The sequence below is a fragment of the Akebia trifoliata genome, chromosome 4 (genome assembly GCF_017979445.1).
Source record: "Akebia trifoliata isolate Shusen 1 chromosome 4, ASM1797944v1, whole genome shotgun sequence".
Taxonomy (NCBI): Eukaryota; Viridiplantae; Streptophyta; class Magnoliopsida; order Ranunculales; family Lardizabalaceae; genus Akebia; species Akebia trifoliata.
The window spans coordinates 8,799,654-8,815,817 of record NC_141378.1 but is presented as its reverse complement, the minus strand read 5'-3'; the positions used below and the strand labels follow the sequence as shown (position 1 = coordinate 8,815,817).

Here is a 16,164-nt window from a genome sequence, read left to right as displayed (position 1 = left end):
GGTAGTTGGAGTTGGTGAGGGAGGTGGATGATGGAGGTGGAAGGGGGTGATGACATGTGTCATATTGGGTGATTGGTTGTGATGTTGGGCTTAGGTAGAGAATTGGGCTTGGGTAATGTGTTGGATTGAGTTGAATGGGCTTGGGTAGTGGGTAGGATAAGGATGAGTTTAGGTTGAATGGGTTGAATTGAATGGGCTTGGGTAGTGGGTAGGATAAGCATGGGTTTAGGTTGAATGGGTTGAATTGAATGGGCTTGGGTAGTGGGTAGGATAAGCATGGGTTTGGACTTGCATGAGGTGTTGGGTCCATGGGCCACGTGAGTAACCTTGGGCCGTTTATTAAAAAATAATGACAAAATAAATTGAAATTTTGTAGGTTTGGACTTCGGAGCCCATTCCGATTTTTTCGATTTTTTGGAGCATTTGTGTCGAGGGCCCGCTCAATTTTGGGTGTCTACAAGTATAATGGATTTAACACATATATTAATATTTAATATTTAAAATATTATATTAATATTTATTATATTATATTAATATTTATAATTAAACACCTTATATTAATATTTAATATTTAATATTTAAAATATTATATTATATTATATTAATATTTATAGTTAAAATGTCAAAAACAATATAGTTTGAAGGCATATTATGATACTAAAAGACAGTCAGTCAATTTTTTTTTTTAAATTTTGAGTATAATGGATTTAAACACATTATATTAATATTTAATATTTAAAATATTATATATATTATATTATATTAATATTTATTATATTATATTATATTAAATATTATAGTTAAAATGTCAAAAACAATATAGTTTGAAGGTATATTATGACACTAAAAGACAGTCAGTCAATTTTTTTTTTAAATTTTGAGTATAATAGATTTAAACACATTATATTAATTTAATATTTAAAATAGTATATTAATATTTAAAATATTATATTAATATTTAAAATATTATATTATATTAATATTTATAGTTAAAATGTTAAAAACAGTATAGTTTGAAGGCATATTATGACACTAAAAGACAGTCTGTCAATTTTTTTTTTAAATTTTGAGTATAATAGATTTAAACATATTATATTAATATTTATAATTAAAATGTCAAAAACAGTATAGTTTGAAGGCATATTATGACACTAAAAGATAAAAAACAGTAACTAGTATAATATAAGGGTATTCTGGTCTTTTTTCTAGAAGTCATGAGAAGTCAGTATGGTTTCCAAACAAACTTCCAGCACAAAAGTACTTCTGCCAGTACTTCACAGAGTTGATTGCCAAACGCCCTTTCTGCACAGAATTACTTTTCCAGCTCCTCCATAGAGTATTTCAACTCCTGTTCTTTGGAAGAATAGTTCTGCTCCTGGTATCCAAACAGGCCCAAGATCAAGGTCTTAAATCATTTTTTTTTTCAATTTAGAAAGGTTGGAAATTTTTGAATCCAACCTTATCTTTGCGGACCCAAGATCAAGGTCCTACATTTTATTTTATTTTTTCTTATGATTTAGAAACAAAAAGTATTATCCAATGGTGGTAAAGTTTCAAAATCAAAATTTTCCTCTGATCTCCAATCAAAAAAGGATAAAGTATTGCTAGAAGTTCTCTAACATTGGAAACAAAGAATACCAACCCATAATCATCAAGGGAATATTTTGTCAAGTTGATGTTAATGCCTTGAAGTACACCACTACAATTAGTTCTTTGTAAATAACATCTGTCATTCAAAAAATTAGAAATTAATGCATTTAATAAAATATATGAATAATTACAATAGGTGATAAATAATGGAAAAGTTGATTGAGATGGTAGACATGTTCAACGAGCGCCAACCATGACCTTATTAGAAGATTTTATTCAAGTTGATGGTCCTAAAAGAACGGGAAGAAAATCCTGGTAAGATTTAAAATCTGACTAATTAGTAAGGAAAGTGTTTCACTATATAAAAAGTAATTTGTAGGTTGTCGTGTTGGATTGGCAATTTGATAATCCACGTGGGTCAAACGACTCTTGGTAAGACTTGAAATCTTACTAAGTAAAATGTTTCTTTTTTTCCAAGGTTTTGTGCATAAAAATATTTTGTAGGGGCCACATCACAATCACATGTAATTCAAAGATTTCAACCTCACGTTTCTAATGTGGGTTAATTATAAGAAGATATTTATTTGAAATTTTTCGCCCCCCCCTCCTCTTCCACTTATATTCCGCCCTTGATCATGGCACTTCTAATCATTAGATTTGATCATTAGATTTTTAATGGTCGATTCTTGATCATAGTCATATAATTGAATCCAATTAATTGTGTAACAAGCCTTTGTTAGATGCACTTCTAGAGTACTAAGTTCAACAAAAATTTATAAGATAATCCATCACATGATATCAGGGCCAGTATTGAATCCTTATCCAAAACTCTGTGAGGATCATACATTTCCAACACCATGAAAACCTAATCCTTGTTACCAAAACACCATCTTTTTCAAAACGACTTTGATTTGCTGTGGAGCTGGAGTTAGCTCAATAAGCCAATAACGGGCTAAGCTGATTTTTAACCTTTTTTTTTTTCTCTTTAAAAGGCCTAACAGATCAGCATCTCATCGCAATGCAATTCCCAACTGGCCTCAATAAACGCCAAACAAGAAAGAAACCAACAGGCATAAATAAGAGAGGTCCTATTGCCACACCAAATATCTCTAACGCCAAACCAAGATGGGTTGGTGTTTGCGTGCTACAAAAGAATTGGGGTGGAATTAGAAAAAGTTAGTGCGGCAATAGAATCTCTCATAAATAATTAGCAGGCAACGAAGTCTACGCGACCATCCGCACGTGTGAGTGCATGCATGAGATAAAGATGTGGTCGTGTGGGGGCCAGCACTCGAAAAACGGTGCCTTGTTTTCAATTTTAGATGAGACCACGTGGGGAAGTGGTTCATATTCAATGCGTGGAGCTTGAAGTTTATTAAACAATTATTATTTTTAAACGATAATAATGGTTAAAAAAATATTTACTATTAATTAAAATAACAAATGTATTTTAGTAAAGTATGTATAAATGAGTATTACGATTATACCCTTCAATTCATTATTCAAAAAAACTAAATAGATTTTAACCTTTTTTATAATTAAAATCAATTTTTGACAAAACTATATGCTTTTAATAAACTTTTAACTGTATTATATGCTTTTTCACTTGATAAGAAGGGGTTTAAATTAATAAGAAAAAAGGACACACTTTTATTTTGAAAAAATTACTTAAATAACTCTGGTGGAGGGATTTCTTTCCAAATAGTACCTATGTTTTGGGCAATAATTCGATAGTCCATTAAGTAAACTTTCAATTTTTTAATGGTCCCTCAACCTTATTTTCTTTTATAATGTTCTTGAAATATCCAAACATAGTACTTTTAAATCAAGATTGAATCTGATTTGATTGAAAACTAATTTCAAGGTCATCATGCAAGGTTTTCCATGTGAATTGGCACTCTTAGATTAAGCCAAAAGTATGTTCAAATCAATCACCTTTTATTTTATTTTTTATTATAAAAACCTTGACCTAGTTAATCGGTTTTGATCGATTTCATTGTCTTTTCGTACATATAAATTTTTTTTTTAAGAATTTACATTCTTGTGATTGATATAATAGAGTAAATTTTTCCACTTCACTCATTGGGATATGTGATCATGTTGAATATGTCAAACTTTCCTCTTTTGATTGTCAAATTATATTTCGACAATCAAATCAATCGATAATCTTACAATTTTTTTTTAAGAATAATAGTGATATATTGTGTGTCTTAGACTACCCGTTATATAGTTTTGATGAAAGAAGGTTGGTGCTTGTCCCATCCTTCCATCATCTCTGTTACCCATGCTTCCCTCTAGTGAGAAGTCATCTCACTTATTGTTTTTGCCTCCCAAGTGGTCATGACCATGCTTCCCTAATAAAGCATGGCATGATTAGTCATTGTTACATGATCCTTGAATTGCATCGATGTTATTGTACGTACATTGAATTTCTTGCTATTAAATGGGTCATGGAGCAATTTTTCTAAGTTGGTCGTCTCTCATATATATTTATATCCTTTTCTCTTCGTCAATCTCTCCAATACATCATCAATTGAAAGACATGGTTTCATAATTGAGATAATGTTTGAATGGCAAAAAAGTCAAGATTTTGGATTCCTTTCTTCCTGTTGAAAATCTCTCTCTCAACTAGTTTCACTTTCACATACATTAGTTTATGGATCTTTGAAAATCTCAGGATTAGTGATTCTTTGGATACTTTAGAGAAAATTTAATTTAGATTTTTGAAAGTTGAAGTTGATTTTTAGGGGAAAACAGAAGAAGAGCAAACCTAAGATTATATTTTCATTTTTTATCCGAGTTTATTGAAGAGTAATAAAATTCTATAAAAATCCAACTTTGTTTCCTAAAACTTGAGGGTTTCAAACAAAACCCAGAGATTAGATTTCTGATTTTTTTATACTAAATTTTTTAAGAAGATAAAATCATATTGCATTTCATATCTTTTTTCTTTTTCAGTTAAAAAAAAGGTGCACCAAGCAAGGGTAGACGAAGAATATGGTGGCATTTTCGTAGTAATGCCTAACTTTAGGGTTCATTAATTATGGTAGAACGAAGCCAAAAGCAAATCTCTTAAAGAGTCAGCCTCGCTAATTGTATGTGGACGTGGACGACTGTTTTCGACTGTTTTCCATGCTTTTGAACAAGGACTTGGTCTCGTGCGACTTTTCTAAGCACAAACTGATGGTTGAAATAATAAGACTCTAAGAACCAATTAAAACATAGATTTATTTTCTAGGGATTGGAATTTGACTGGGAATCCCTAGAAGAATTCTCCCATCTCAACCGTTTGTTTGGTTGAGAGACATAAACAAAGTTCGAGGTCCTAGTCCAGCATACATCGAGCTGGTCTAGGCTCAAATTTATAAAGTAGTGATTAACCACAGAAGAGTATTATTGAAAAGATACAAGCAAAAGCCCATTCATTATGTATGCTTTGATCAACATCCTACTTTGGGGGCCCAAGATCAAGGCCTGAGCACTTTTTTGTGTGCCAGGCTGTGTTTGCGGACCAACAGGCTCAATTGGAATCCCTTCTTGGACCTAAAAAAAAAATGTTGATCTTCATCACAAATGTATCACCTTGAGATAATGAAAATTAGTTGAAATTAATATATATAATTTTGACAAATACATGATACAATTTAAGGATACAAAGGGAATTGAATTTTAAGCGAATATTTAATTGTTTGGGAAAATGGTTATGGACAAATGAATTCCAATCTCTGATTTCTATCTACAAAAATAAAATTTGGGAAAATGATTAGGACTTTGGCGCGACTCATTTTATGCCCTGGCCATCGTCTTCAATGTCTAGCCAAAAAACATTGATTTCAAGCTCTCTAAAACTTGGACTAGGTAAAGGTACTGAGTAGGTTAAAAAAATTTGCACTAAAAGTAGATAATCTTGAAGAAGACTGATTTTGGACTTTGGGGAGAACAATAAAGTGAGCTTTGGGTGGGAGCGAATAAGGGACTTTTGTTAGTGGTTGAAAAGGAGGTAATTAGGTCATGTTCTCTTAATCTCTCGCAAAAGACCGAGGCCAGGAGTATACACGTCTATCAAGACTATATAAAAATTAAAAAAACCACGTTTGCGCCGCTGCCGGGGATCGAACCCGGGTCACCCGCGTGACAGGCGGGAATACTCACCACTATACTACAACGACTTAGTTGGCCATATGGTCTATGAAAATATAACTTAAACAATTTGTTTTTAAAAAAAAATACAAGTGGGTTATTAAAAGTAAGCACTATTGTAAACCCGGATAAGTATGTACACTCACCATTTTCTTTTCTACTTTCCTTTTTATCTGATAATCTAAAAGCAGCTCCAACAACACACTCAGGGTCTACATCCTCTCCCAACTCCCACTTTGGAGAGCCAAGCCACTCTAATGCACGCCACATCATCCTCTCTATTTCAAAAAAATTTGAAGAGAATGAGATTCTTTCTCTATCTGTTAGCCGTTAAAAAACGATGGCAATTGGATAACATTTCAATATAACTAAATTTTGTATAGAATTATATATATATATATATATATATATACACCGTAGACACATAAAGCTATAACGTTTTTATCTTATATGATTAAAAAGATTTGAAATGGGCTGATTTTTTGTGAGGATGATTTTTATGATGAGAAGATCATCCTTGCAAAAAATCATTCCATTCCAAAACTTCTAACCCCATCAAAAATGGTTTACAAAAATTGGACAGTCTAAAATTTTTCAGCTTGTAAACATGGGGCTAGAAGTTTCATAATGGGCTGATTTTTGGCAAGGATGATCTCCTCACTATAGAAATCATCCTCACAAAAAATCAGCCCATTCCAAACATTTTTGTCCATATAAGACAAAACACATTGTACCTTTATGAGTAGTTTTATGTGTATATAGATCCTAATCCATATATATATACTGAGCCATTTTGATTAACATCATCGAAATGTAAACCCCTTGAATAACAAAAATGACTCTAAATTAAAATGTCAATACAGTATAGTTATTTGTATTGGAGTTGCTCTTACCTATCATTGTAATGGGACTTGGAACCATATTAGAATTTGGGGGAGAAAATGGGCGCTATAACCATGTTTGAGAGCTCAACAGAATTTCAGAAGGCAAACACCAGAATCATCCAATCAAAGATGTAGTGTTATTTTAACAGACAATCCGTCCAGATAAAAAATTAGCATAATCAACTAATAGATTAAATGATACATAATCATATAATATATTTTCTGCCTTTGTTTTTTTTTCCCCATTTCCTTCTTTTTACCCCTCATTTTAGTTGAGAGAAAAGGGGGAAAAACATCAATAAAGATTATTTGCTAAGATTCTGATCTTTTGATTGAATGAAACCAATCGGCCAGGTAATACCCAAAATCTGCTGGAAGGTCATCTAATATTGGAAAGTGTTTTGCGGGCACTACTTGAACTGTTCTACATTGCCAGGACCAACCCCACCCCTCAAACCCCCCACCCCAACACACACACCCCACTGGATACGTCTTCAATTCCAGGAATAGAAGGTGGTCATGTCCAAGTTCATAGTCCTCGCTCCACCAAGGCGATTTGAAATCCACGAAAAATTCCATCCTGCATTGTATAACATTAACAACCATTATATCATGAAGGGCATAGGGGCTGTATGGGTAGAAGGAGCTCAATATGGAATACTAGCTCATCCATCTTACTTGTCAAAATTTATTACTGAAAATTGGATGGGCTGTACCCAAAAGTCCCCACTCAAGACAATCCTAACCATATGATATTTACCTTCTTGGGGAATTACATAACAGTTGGTCAGGATCATACAACTGGAGAATTTTTTTTTTTGTTCTATGGCCTGCCAAAAAATTGAAAAAAACATTTGAATGTCTCAAATCTACAAGAAAACTTGACACGTGCAGAACGTAAACATGGGTGAGCATAATTCAACTAAAATTCAGCAAAGAGAGGTACATGGAGTAGCTTCCAGTTCTCTCTAGACATACCTTCCAACAACAATGGCTTTTTTCATAGTGTGCGATCTTGTACATCTGTTCTTTTGTTTAGGAAATATCTTGAATCCTGAAAGTGAAGTGGTTCATTTCCCCATGAAGTCCATCCAGCCAATAATTCTCTAGCAAATAGTTCGATACACTGAGCCGGTTTGGGGCCGGGTGCATAATCCAATAGCAACTCTAACCATGTCAAGGGACGCATAAGGCCACAAGGGATCTAAGACAATTTTTGTGAAGACAAGACGCAAGATTGATCTAGGAGACCATTTTTATGATAATAATTAGTTGAGCAAAAAAGATGGAGTTTGTAGTAAAATATAAGGTTATTGATAGTATGTTAAGGCTTGGATACTTTCGACAGGAGGCTTCCTCGAGTAATCCCCAGGGACACTAATGATAACTTGATTGCCTTGTAGATGTTTAAATGTAGATAGAAGTTCAGAGTCAATTCCCTGCAACAAATTCGACAGATTAAGCTATAAATTTGGCGGGAGAAAAAAAACTCTCCTATCAGGGTTAGGGCACTACTGTCTCACAAACTCACCTCCCCATAGTTGTAGCCAAGGAGAAGGCATTCATATGGTCTATGATGAAATAGATCCAAGTCACCAATCAATGATCCATCCGCTTTCACCTATAATGTTCAGGAAAAACAAACCATCAGGAATGATGGGTGGTTTCCAAACTTGATTACTCAAAGACAAAAAACATAAAGTTACCTTCAACCAGTAAAGGGTAGCTGTGTAACTGATACCCCACATGGGGAATAATTCTTTCTCAACGAAAACCCGCAATTTCTCCCTATTTGTCACCCATAAGGCTACAAGGGCTCCTTCTGTGTGAGTGAGTTGCTTAATAGGAAGGGATAAAAGGTATCGGTTAGGCAAAGTTGGGTACCTGAAATGATGTGATAATCACGAATACTAAATGCAACATAAAGTTTGACAGGATTAAAATGTGAAGAGCCTTAGAAAGCCTAAAATCTGGCTAAAATGATGTCTATTTGAATCGGGCTTCAGTGGGTCAAGAAGGAACATTAGGTCCATACAGAAGTTCAACCAACAACCTTTCAATCTGTCATCCTGTATTCTTCTAAAATCTAGGTCCAGTTTAAGAGAAATTCTTGATGATAAAGAACTTTCAGATATTCTATGATGACAATTGACACCCACATTAGAGATGACCCTTGGTCCCACCTTTACTTTCAAGGTTATGATGACTTCCAAGCCAAAGTTGCCTGATAAATGGGTGCAAACTGCCTTGTGCATTACACTTGTAACATCCCAACAATACATCTGTTTTTCTTTTTAATGGGTAAGCTGGACTTGAACCCATAACCACAAAGTTGTTTTTCAATGTGTCAAACCAACTGAGTTATGGGTGGATTTAAGCCCCCAACAGTACATCTGTTACTACTTACATAGTAAAGCACAAATTGAAAAGCCGTAGGAAAATTCTTAATGGAACCTCATAAGCCAACCATAGATGATGATAAATTGCAAGGCTGGAGGATGTACATACATTGACTTCTGAAGTGCACTTCTGTTTTCCCATGGAGGATCGATGACTATAAGATTGAATCCTTGATCTGGCTTAGCTGCGGAAATAAAAATGAGGTCGCCATCAAGAAAAAAAGTCTAAAGAAAGGATGGTGATCATTCAATGGGAATGAGGCTCACATCTCTATGCATGTGTGCAATGTGTACCAATGTTGTTGGCAGTGTGTTCTAATGGTGCAACTGATGATTATCTGAGATTCTTATCATAAGAAGACATGGATTACACATAATAGCAATAGATCCAAGGACAGAACAGAGTTCGATTGCAACCATTACCAGGAATCAGGTCATGAATTTGCTCCAAGTCAGACTTCCACATGATTAAAAACAAAGAGAATATAGAAACACGTAAGAAAACATTAAAAAACAAAACAAAGTTGCCAAAAATAGAAAAAAGTGTGATTTCACGTGAGAAAAACAAAAACAAAAAAAATTAGATCATGAAAAAACTAAATTGAACATAAATTAAATGAGACTACCCAATTAACCATTTTACATTCTATCTAATCAGACTGGGAGGTGATGATGTAAGTCAATTCCATACCATGTAAAAGCGGCTCTCTTTGGGCATTATATACCGGTTGTTCAGAAATTCAGCCTCCATGTCATCGCTAGTCTCATTAAGAACCAAGCTATTAAATATTGGCACCACCTTTTGTTCACCATATTGGACATGCGATGAGCCTATGTAACCAGGAAGAAACGATGAAGTTCAGTGTGTTATGGATTACGATTTTTAAAATATAAGCAATGAGATAAAATATAAATAATGATTCTTTGAAACACATTTTTAGTCTGCACTAAGGTGGCTTGCTGTTGTAGGAATGATTTGAAGTTACGTTACTAAAAAGAAGATATACAGTGTTAGATAAAGTTGAATGGAGAAAAAAGGATTCATATTGACTGTGTCAAAGCGTAGATGAAGATTTATATGACGACGACCATAGATCCATATTTATCCTATGTAACATGGGATTTGTAGTTGAGAAACTAAATGTTGCAGTACATAGCATGGGGATCACCTAGTTACCGAAGATTCATAAATGGATCTTTTACACTAGTGTTTTGCATTAAGTAAGACACGAAAATCTGACTCCGCTTTAGAACTAAGAATCCCTAATATGCAATCTATTGTAGTTGAACCCAAGAAGATTCCTTGGTCACTTACACACACAAGTCTTCCTTTAACCTAAAGAAACCCCAAAATTACCCATCAACTATGTTATAGATTGCTAACCCTAATTTTTTAGGGGTATTTAAAGAGGTTTTCTGTGGCTGAAACATTGTAGCTCTTTTTGAGTCTTTTGAGCATAGTGAAATCAGTGTAGTTCCATGGACGTATCATGAGTGTTTATATCTTCGATCACTTTTATTTCTTTTCTACGACTATTGGTTTTAGTTATTTTTTTTGTGATCGTTTGGTTACAAACCAAACCTACCCTTATAGAGAACCAGTAAGTAAAAGTTTGGTTAATTGGTTACAATCTAATCAAATCCAAGTCTTCTATTAAACAAAATTCAGTAACATAGCTACAAATTTACTTGATTTGTTCTTGGGTTGAGAGAGAGACTGACCTCCATCTTCTATTTGCTTATTTCGTGGATGAGAATAAAGAGAGATTTCATACAGAGGAGCTTGCCAAACACTTCCGAGCTCAATTAAAGATAGTTTTTTTACATCTTTTTCAACGAAAGAAGACAAATTTTTCTCTTCAGTCGAAGAAATTGAACATCCGTCACTCTTCAAATCGCACAGAACCGATAAAAGATTCGTAGATCCTAGTAAAGCTTCATGTGCTCTCAATAACAACGGCCTTGCTTCCTAACAACCAATTCACATTGATTGAAGAAGAAGAAACCCTAAATAGTAGAGAAAAAAACAGACACCAAAGAATAATACCTTATGACGTTGATCCGCAGATCGTTCTCTTTCATTGAGATCGTGATATTCTCCCCCTCTTCGTTTTCGTTTTCTTGATTTTGCTGAATCCCTCGTTTCTTCTTCGCCTTTAGATTCAAAGAATCGAGAATAGTATGAAGAAGGAGAAACCCTAAATTGGGTGTAAGAACAGTTGAGTACTCGAACTGGATCCATGAAAATGGCGTTCGAACTGCTTTCGAGACGATAAATGCCCGAATTCAAGAACATTGAGAGCTCGTCGTTTGTCTCCTCTTCCGCCATTTTCGAAAGTTTGTATTTTGTTGGAGATGGAGCAACTCATGCGACTCCATGAAAGTGAAAGTGAAACATAACTTGGGTGGATCCAATAACCAGAGAGTCGGGTCGGGTACGGATTTGAAAGAGAATTTCTATAAGTGCACCAAATTTTACTTATAGCACATCAATTAAGGAAATCATTTGCTTTTGCTATAGAACATAAATCTTTCATCAAAAACTTCAAACTGTCTCTCGCCAATCTGAACAACAGGTAATCTTATTCACTGACCCGCCTCTCCTTAATCCCTATAGACATTCTTGTAAATATTCTCAAGCGACAACAACAACAACATCAATCATCCACACTAATGCTAGACACATTGATTCGTGAAAATTTTCACCCCATTAACATTATAACCAATCTTTTTTATCAGGGGCTTAGAGCCTTGTTGTGTAAATTGTGATCACTCTTTCCAGCCAATAGTGTGTACATTTTGAAACTGATATTTAGTGGAAGTTTTCACTCTCCAGGCTTCCCCTGTTGTTGAAGTTCTCTTGACATCATTATCACCCAATACCTGCCATGATTTACTTATCTTTTCGCAAAATGCCCTTTTGAAAAGGTCAAAACCTTTTCGTTTTTCTAAGAATAGATTCTTAAGGTCAATATTCTTCTCAAAAGAAGACAAATATTAGACGAGATTCCACGTCACTCGGGCATGAAAATTAATATGTCATAATCAATCAATCACTTAATGATAAAATTAATAGAGATTTAGAGATTGGTGTTATTTAGTCAATAATAATTATAATACACATATCAAAACTTTAGATAAGGATGGATGGATGGTTTAAGAAAACATAGGATGTTTAAGTTGTTATGTAACTTCCTAATTTTTTTTTATGAGTCGTGTTAAAGTGACCTTAAGTTGGATAACAACCATAATTGCTTTTTTACTCTTATCTTGATGAAAAACATCTATGACTCTCATATAATTTTACTTTAAAAAATGTGATATGAAGCTTAACTCTGGGGCACTTCAGTATTATTTTTTTCTTTATTTAATGTAAATTTCTCTCTTTAATATTTCAATTTAATGTTATCAGAACTGTGACCAGCTCTGGTCTTGGGATCAGTCAGTCATGATTAGACTTGTGTTATCCATATTTCACCACTTTCTTTTTTTTCATTCTTTGTTATCTTCCCATCAATAATTTTGCTCTTTTACTTCATATTTTTCAACCCCCACTTCAATGTCACAAATTCATTTGATGTAATGATCTTCCCTTTCATCATTCCCAATCTTTATAAAGATATAATCAAGTAACCCAATCCAATCAATTTCTTTAAGGAGAGCTCACAACAAACTTAATTTGATGGACCAATGGCTTCAATCGATTCTAAGATGAACGAGATGTGACAACGATAGACTTCCCAGACAAAACAATGATCCTTGACAACATGATGACTTTTTTTTTTTTTTTTGATGATATCGATTTTAAATTGATGGGATCATGATTGATGTTGACCATAATCAATATGTTGTTCTTTTTGCAAAGGAACGTGCCATTACGGGATAATAATAGAGATTGATGTTATTTAGTAAATAAAACTTCTGATACACCATATCAAAACTCAAGATAAGGATGGATAGTTTAAGAAAAAAAGGATGATGATTTGGGTGGTTATGTAACTTAGCTGATTTTTCTATTTATTATAATCTTACGGGAGATTATAATACTCTTGATGTTTCAGTTTTCCCAAAACTCTTTTATTTAGGAGAATAATGATGCCCTGACTCCCACTCTACCTTCTTGATATGGCATATGCATTGAATCATAGAATTTTTTACTTGGGATACACAATTGCACGCCCTCATAAATATGTGTAATTGTGTATCTCAAGAAAATATAATTTATGTTTCTATACACATGCTATGTCAGGAGGATAAAGAGGGAGCACGACTCTTAATAGAAACAATACAATATAAATATTTTATTGAAAGTTAGGAGTTTGGCATCTCTACCATAATTTTCTATCTTTGTTGAAAATATGTTTCAGGTAGAATAAAAGATCCACTAAAGACAAATATCATCAATTTCTCAAGCATGTACATTCCTTTCAAGATTGAGATTCCAAGGAATATCAAATTAATTCCTAATTGAGCACTCAAATCAATACCATCTTTGTTGGTTGATAGAGTGTGTTAAGAAAATTTTGAAAGAACACTCAACCCATTATCCCCACATGGTGAATACTTAAAATAAAAAATAAATAAAAAAGCTTTATCCTCCTTACATATACCATAGTACATGCCTGCTTTAATTATTATTATTTTTCTTTTAATTTCCAAGGCATGCTCATATCCTTATTGCTTTATGTCTATGAATCCCACCCCTGCATATAACCCAACTTGTTGGGATAATAAATAGTATTCCATGTAATCAAATAAATTTTATATTGCATCTGTCACCCATAATTAAGTTATATTTTTTCTTTGAAGAATAATTTTAAATGTTAAGTATTATAATGCTAATATAAGATAATACCACACTAATATATATATATATATATATATATATATATATATATATATGGGTAGCGTTCAAGAGCAAACTTTTTAGCAAACTTTTTGGCAAAACATTTTTCAAAACATGGGTTAGAGGTTTTAGAATGGGCTGATTTTTGGTGAGGATGATCTCTACGGTGAGGAGATCATCCTCACCAAAAATCAGCCCATTCCAAAACTTCTAACCCATGTTTACAAGCTGAAAAATCGTGGACCGTCCATTTTTTGTAAACTGTTTTTGATGGGGTTAGAAGTTTTGGAATGGGCTGATTTTTGGTGAGGATGATCTCCTCACTGTAGAGATCATCCTCACCAAAAATCAGCCCATTCCAAAACCTCTAACTCATGTTTTGAAAAATGTTTTGCCAAAAAGTTGGCCATTGAACGCCCCCCATATATATATATATATATATATATATATATATATATATATATATGTATATATATATATATATATGTATATATATATATGTATGGGGGTGGTTCATGGGACATAAGTAAAATCATATGTAAAAACAATGATTTTTCAAAATATGGGTTAGAAGTTTTGGATTAAGCTGATTTTTTGTGAGGATAATCTCTATGATGAGAAGATCATTCTCATAAAAAATCAACCTAATCTAAAACGTTGAAATTCATCAAAAGTGATTAGTAATTATTGGTAAAAAATCAATGGTCCACATTCTAAAACACTTCTAATGGAGTTAGAAGGTTTAGACTAGATTGATTTTTTGTGAGAATGATCTTCTCATCATAGAGATCATCCTCACAAAAAATCATGTTAATCTGAAGCTTCTAACTCATATTTTGAAAAATCATTGTTTTTACATATGTCCCATGAACCTTCCCCATATAAATATATATGGTGGCAGATCCTAGGACATGTAAAAACAATGGTTTTTCAAAATATTGGTTATAAATTTTGGATTTGGCTGATTTTTTTATGAGGATGGCCTCTATGATGAGAAGATAATCCTCATAAAAAATCAGTTCAATTTAAAACTTTTAAGTCTATCATAAGTGGTTTATAAATTATTGGTAAAAAATCTACAATTCACATTCTAAATCACTTTTGATGGGGTTAGAAATTTCATATTGAACTTTATTTATTTATTTTTAGGATGATCTTCTCATCATAGAGATCATCCTCACAAAAAATCAGCTCAATCCGAAATTTCTAATTCATATTTTGAAAAATTATTATTTTTACATATGTTCCATGATCTGTTGGTATATATATATATACAGGAGCGGTTCGACAGCCCTAAAGTTTGTCAAACATCTTGCCAAACATTTTTTGTAGATCACTTTTGATGGGGTTAGAAGTTTTAGAATAGACTGATTTTTTGGGAAGATGATTTCTACGGTGAAGAGATCATCCTCACCAAAAATCAGCTCATTTTGAAACTTCTAACCCTAGTTTGCAAGTTCAAGAATCGTGGACCGTCCAATTTTTGTAAATCACTTTTGATGGGGTTAGAAGTTTTGGAATAGGCTGATTTTTGGTGATGATGATCTCCTCATCATAGAGATCATCCTCACAAAAAATCAGCTCATTCTAAAGCTTCTAACCCATGTTTTGAAAAATGTTTAGCAAACTTTAGGGGTGCTGAACCGCCCCTTATATATATATATGAGGGCGGTTCGACAGTCATAAAGTTTGCCTAGTTTGATGCCAAACATTTTTTGTAAATCACTTTTGATGGGGTTATAAGTTTTGGAATAAGCTGATTTTTGTGAGGATGATCTCTACAGTGAAGAGATCATCCTCACAAAAAATCAGCTCATTTTGAAACTTCTAACCCTAGTTTACAAGTTGAAGAATCGTGGACCGTCCAATTTTAGTAAATCACTTTTGATGGGGTTAGAAGTTTTGGAATAGGCTGATTTTTTGGTGAGAATGATCTCCTCATCATAGAAATCATCCTCACAAAAAATCAGCTCATTCCAAAGCTTCTAACTCATATTTTGAAAAATGTTTAATACCAAACATGGCAAACTTTAGGGTTGCTGAACCGTCCCCTATATATATATATATATATATATATATATAGGGGGCGTTCAATGGCCAACTTTTTAGCAAACTTTTTGGCAAAACATTTTTCAAAACATGAGTTAGAGGTTTTGGAATAAGTTGATTTTTGGTGAGGATGATCTCTATGGTGAGGAGATCATCATCACCAAAAATCAGCCCATTCCAAAACTTCTAACCCCATCAAAAACAGTTTACAAAAAATGGACGGTTCACGATTTTTCAACTGGTAAACATGGGTTAG

The 16,164-nt window shown here is 33.4% G+C and overlaps 1 protein-coding gene and 1 non-coding gene across 4 annotated transcripts; both read right to left on the bottom strand.

Moving 5' to 3' along the window:
• Positions 1 to 5,687: 5,687 nt before the first annotated feature.
• TRNAD-GUC (transfer RNA aspartic acid (anticodon GUC)) lies at positions 5,688 to 5,759 on the bottom strand. The gene has a single exon. It is a non-coding gene; the product is annotated as a tRNA-Asp (tRNA).
• Positions 5,760 to 6,729: 970 nt separating this feature from the next.
• On the bottom strand, positions 6,730 to 11,585 carry LOC147403555 (Methyltransferase MT-A70 family protein). Of its 3 annotated transcripts, XR_015177528.1 has the most exons (11): positions 11,061 to 11,584; positions 10,736 to 10,982; positions 9,705 to 9,844; positions 9,437 to 9,470; positions 9,123 to 9,198; positions 8,321 to 8,498; positions 8,146 to 8,235; positions 7,954 to 8,053; positions 7,593 to 7,781; positions 7,375 to 7,444; positions 6,730 to 7,194 (listed from the first exon to the last, which is right to left on the bottom strand). XR_015177528.1 is itself a non-coding variant. In XM_086439165.1 (10 exons), the coding sequence occupies exons 1-9, from the start codon at positions 11,340 to 11,342 to the stop codon at positions 7,615 to 7,617; spliced, it is 1,314 nt and encodes a 437-aa protein (XP_086295291.1). In that variant the 5' UTR covers positions 11,343 to 11,585; the 3' UTR covers positions 6,730 to 7,194; positions 7,593 to 7,614. The 3 variants fall into 3 exon arrangements, 1 of the variants encoding a protein (XP_086295291.1); XR_015177529.1 differs by lacking the exon at positions 7,375 to 7,444 and having other exon boundaries at positions 7,561 to 7,781; positions 11,061 to 11,585; XM_086439165.1 differs by lacking the exon at positions 7,375 to 7,444 and having other exon boundaries at positions 11,061 to 11,585.
• Positions 11,586 to 16,164: the final 4,579 nt, after the last annotated feature.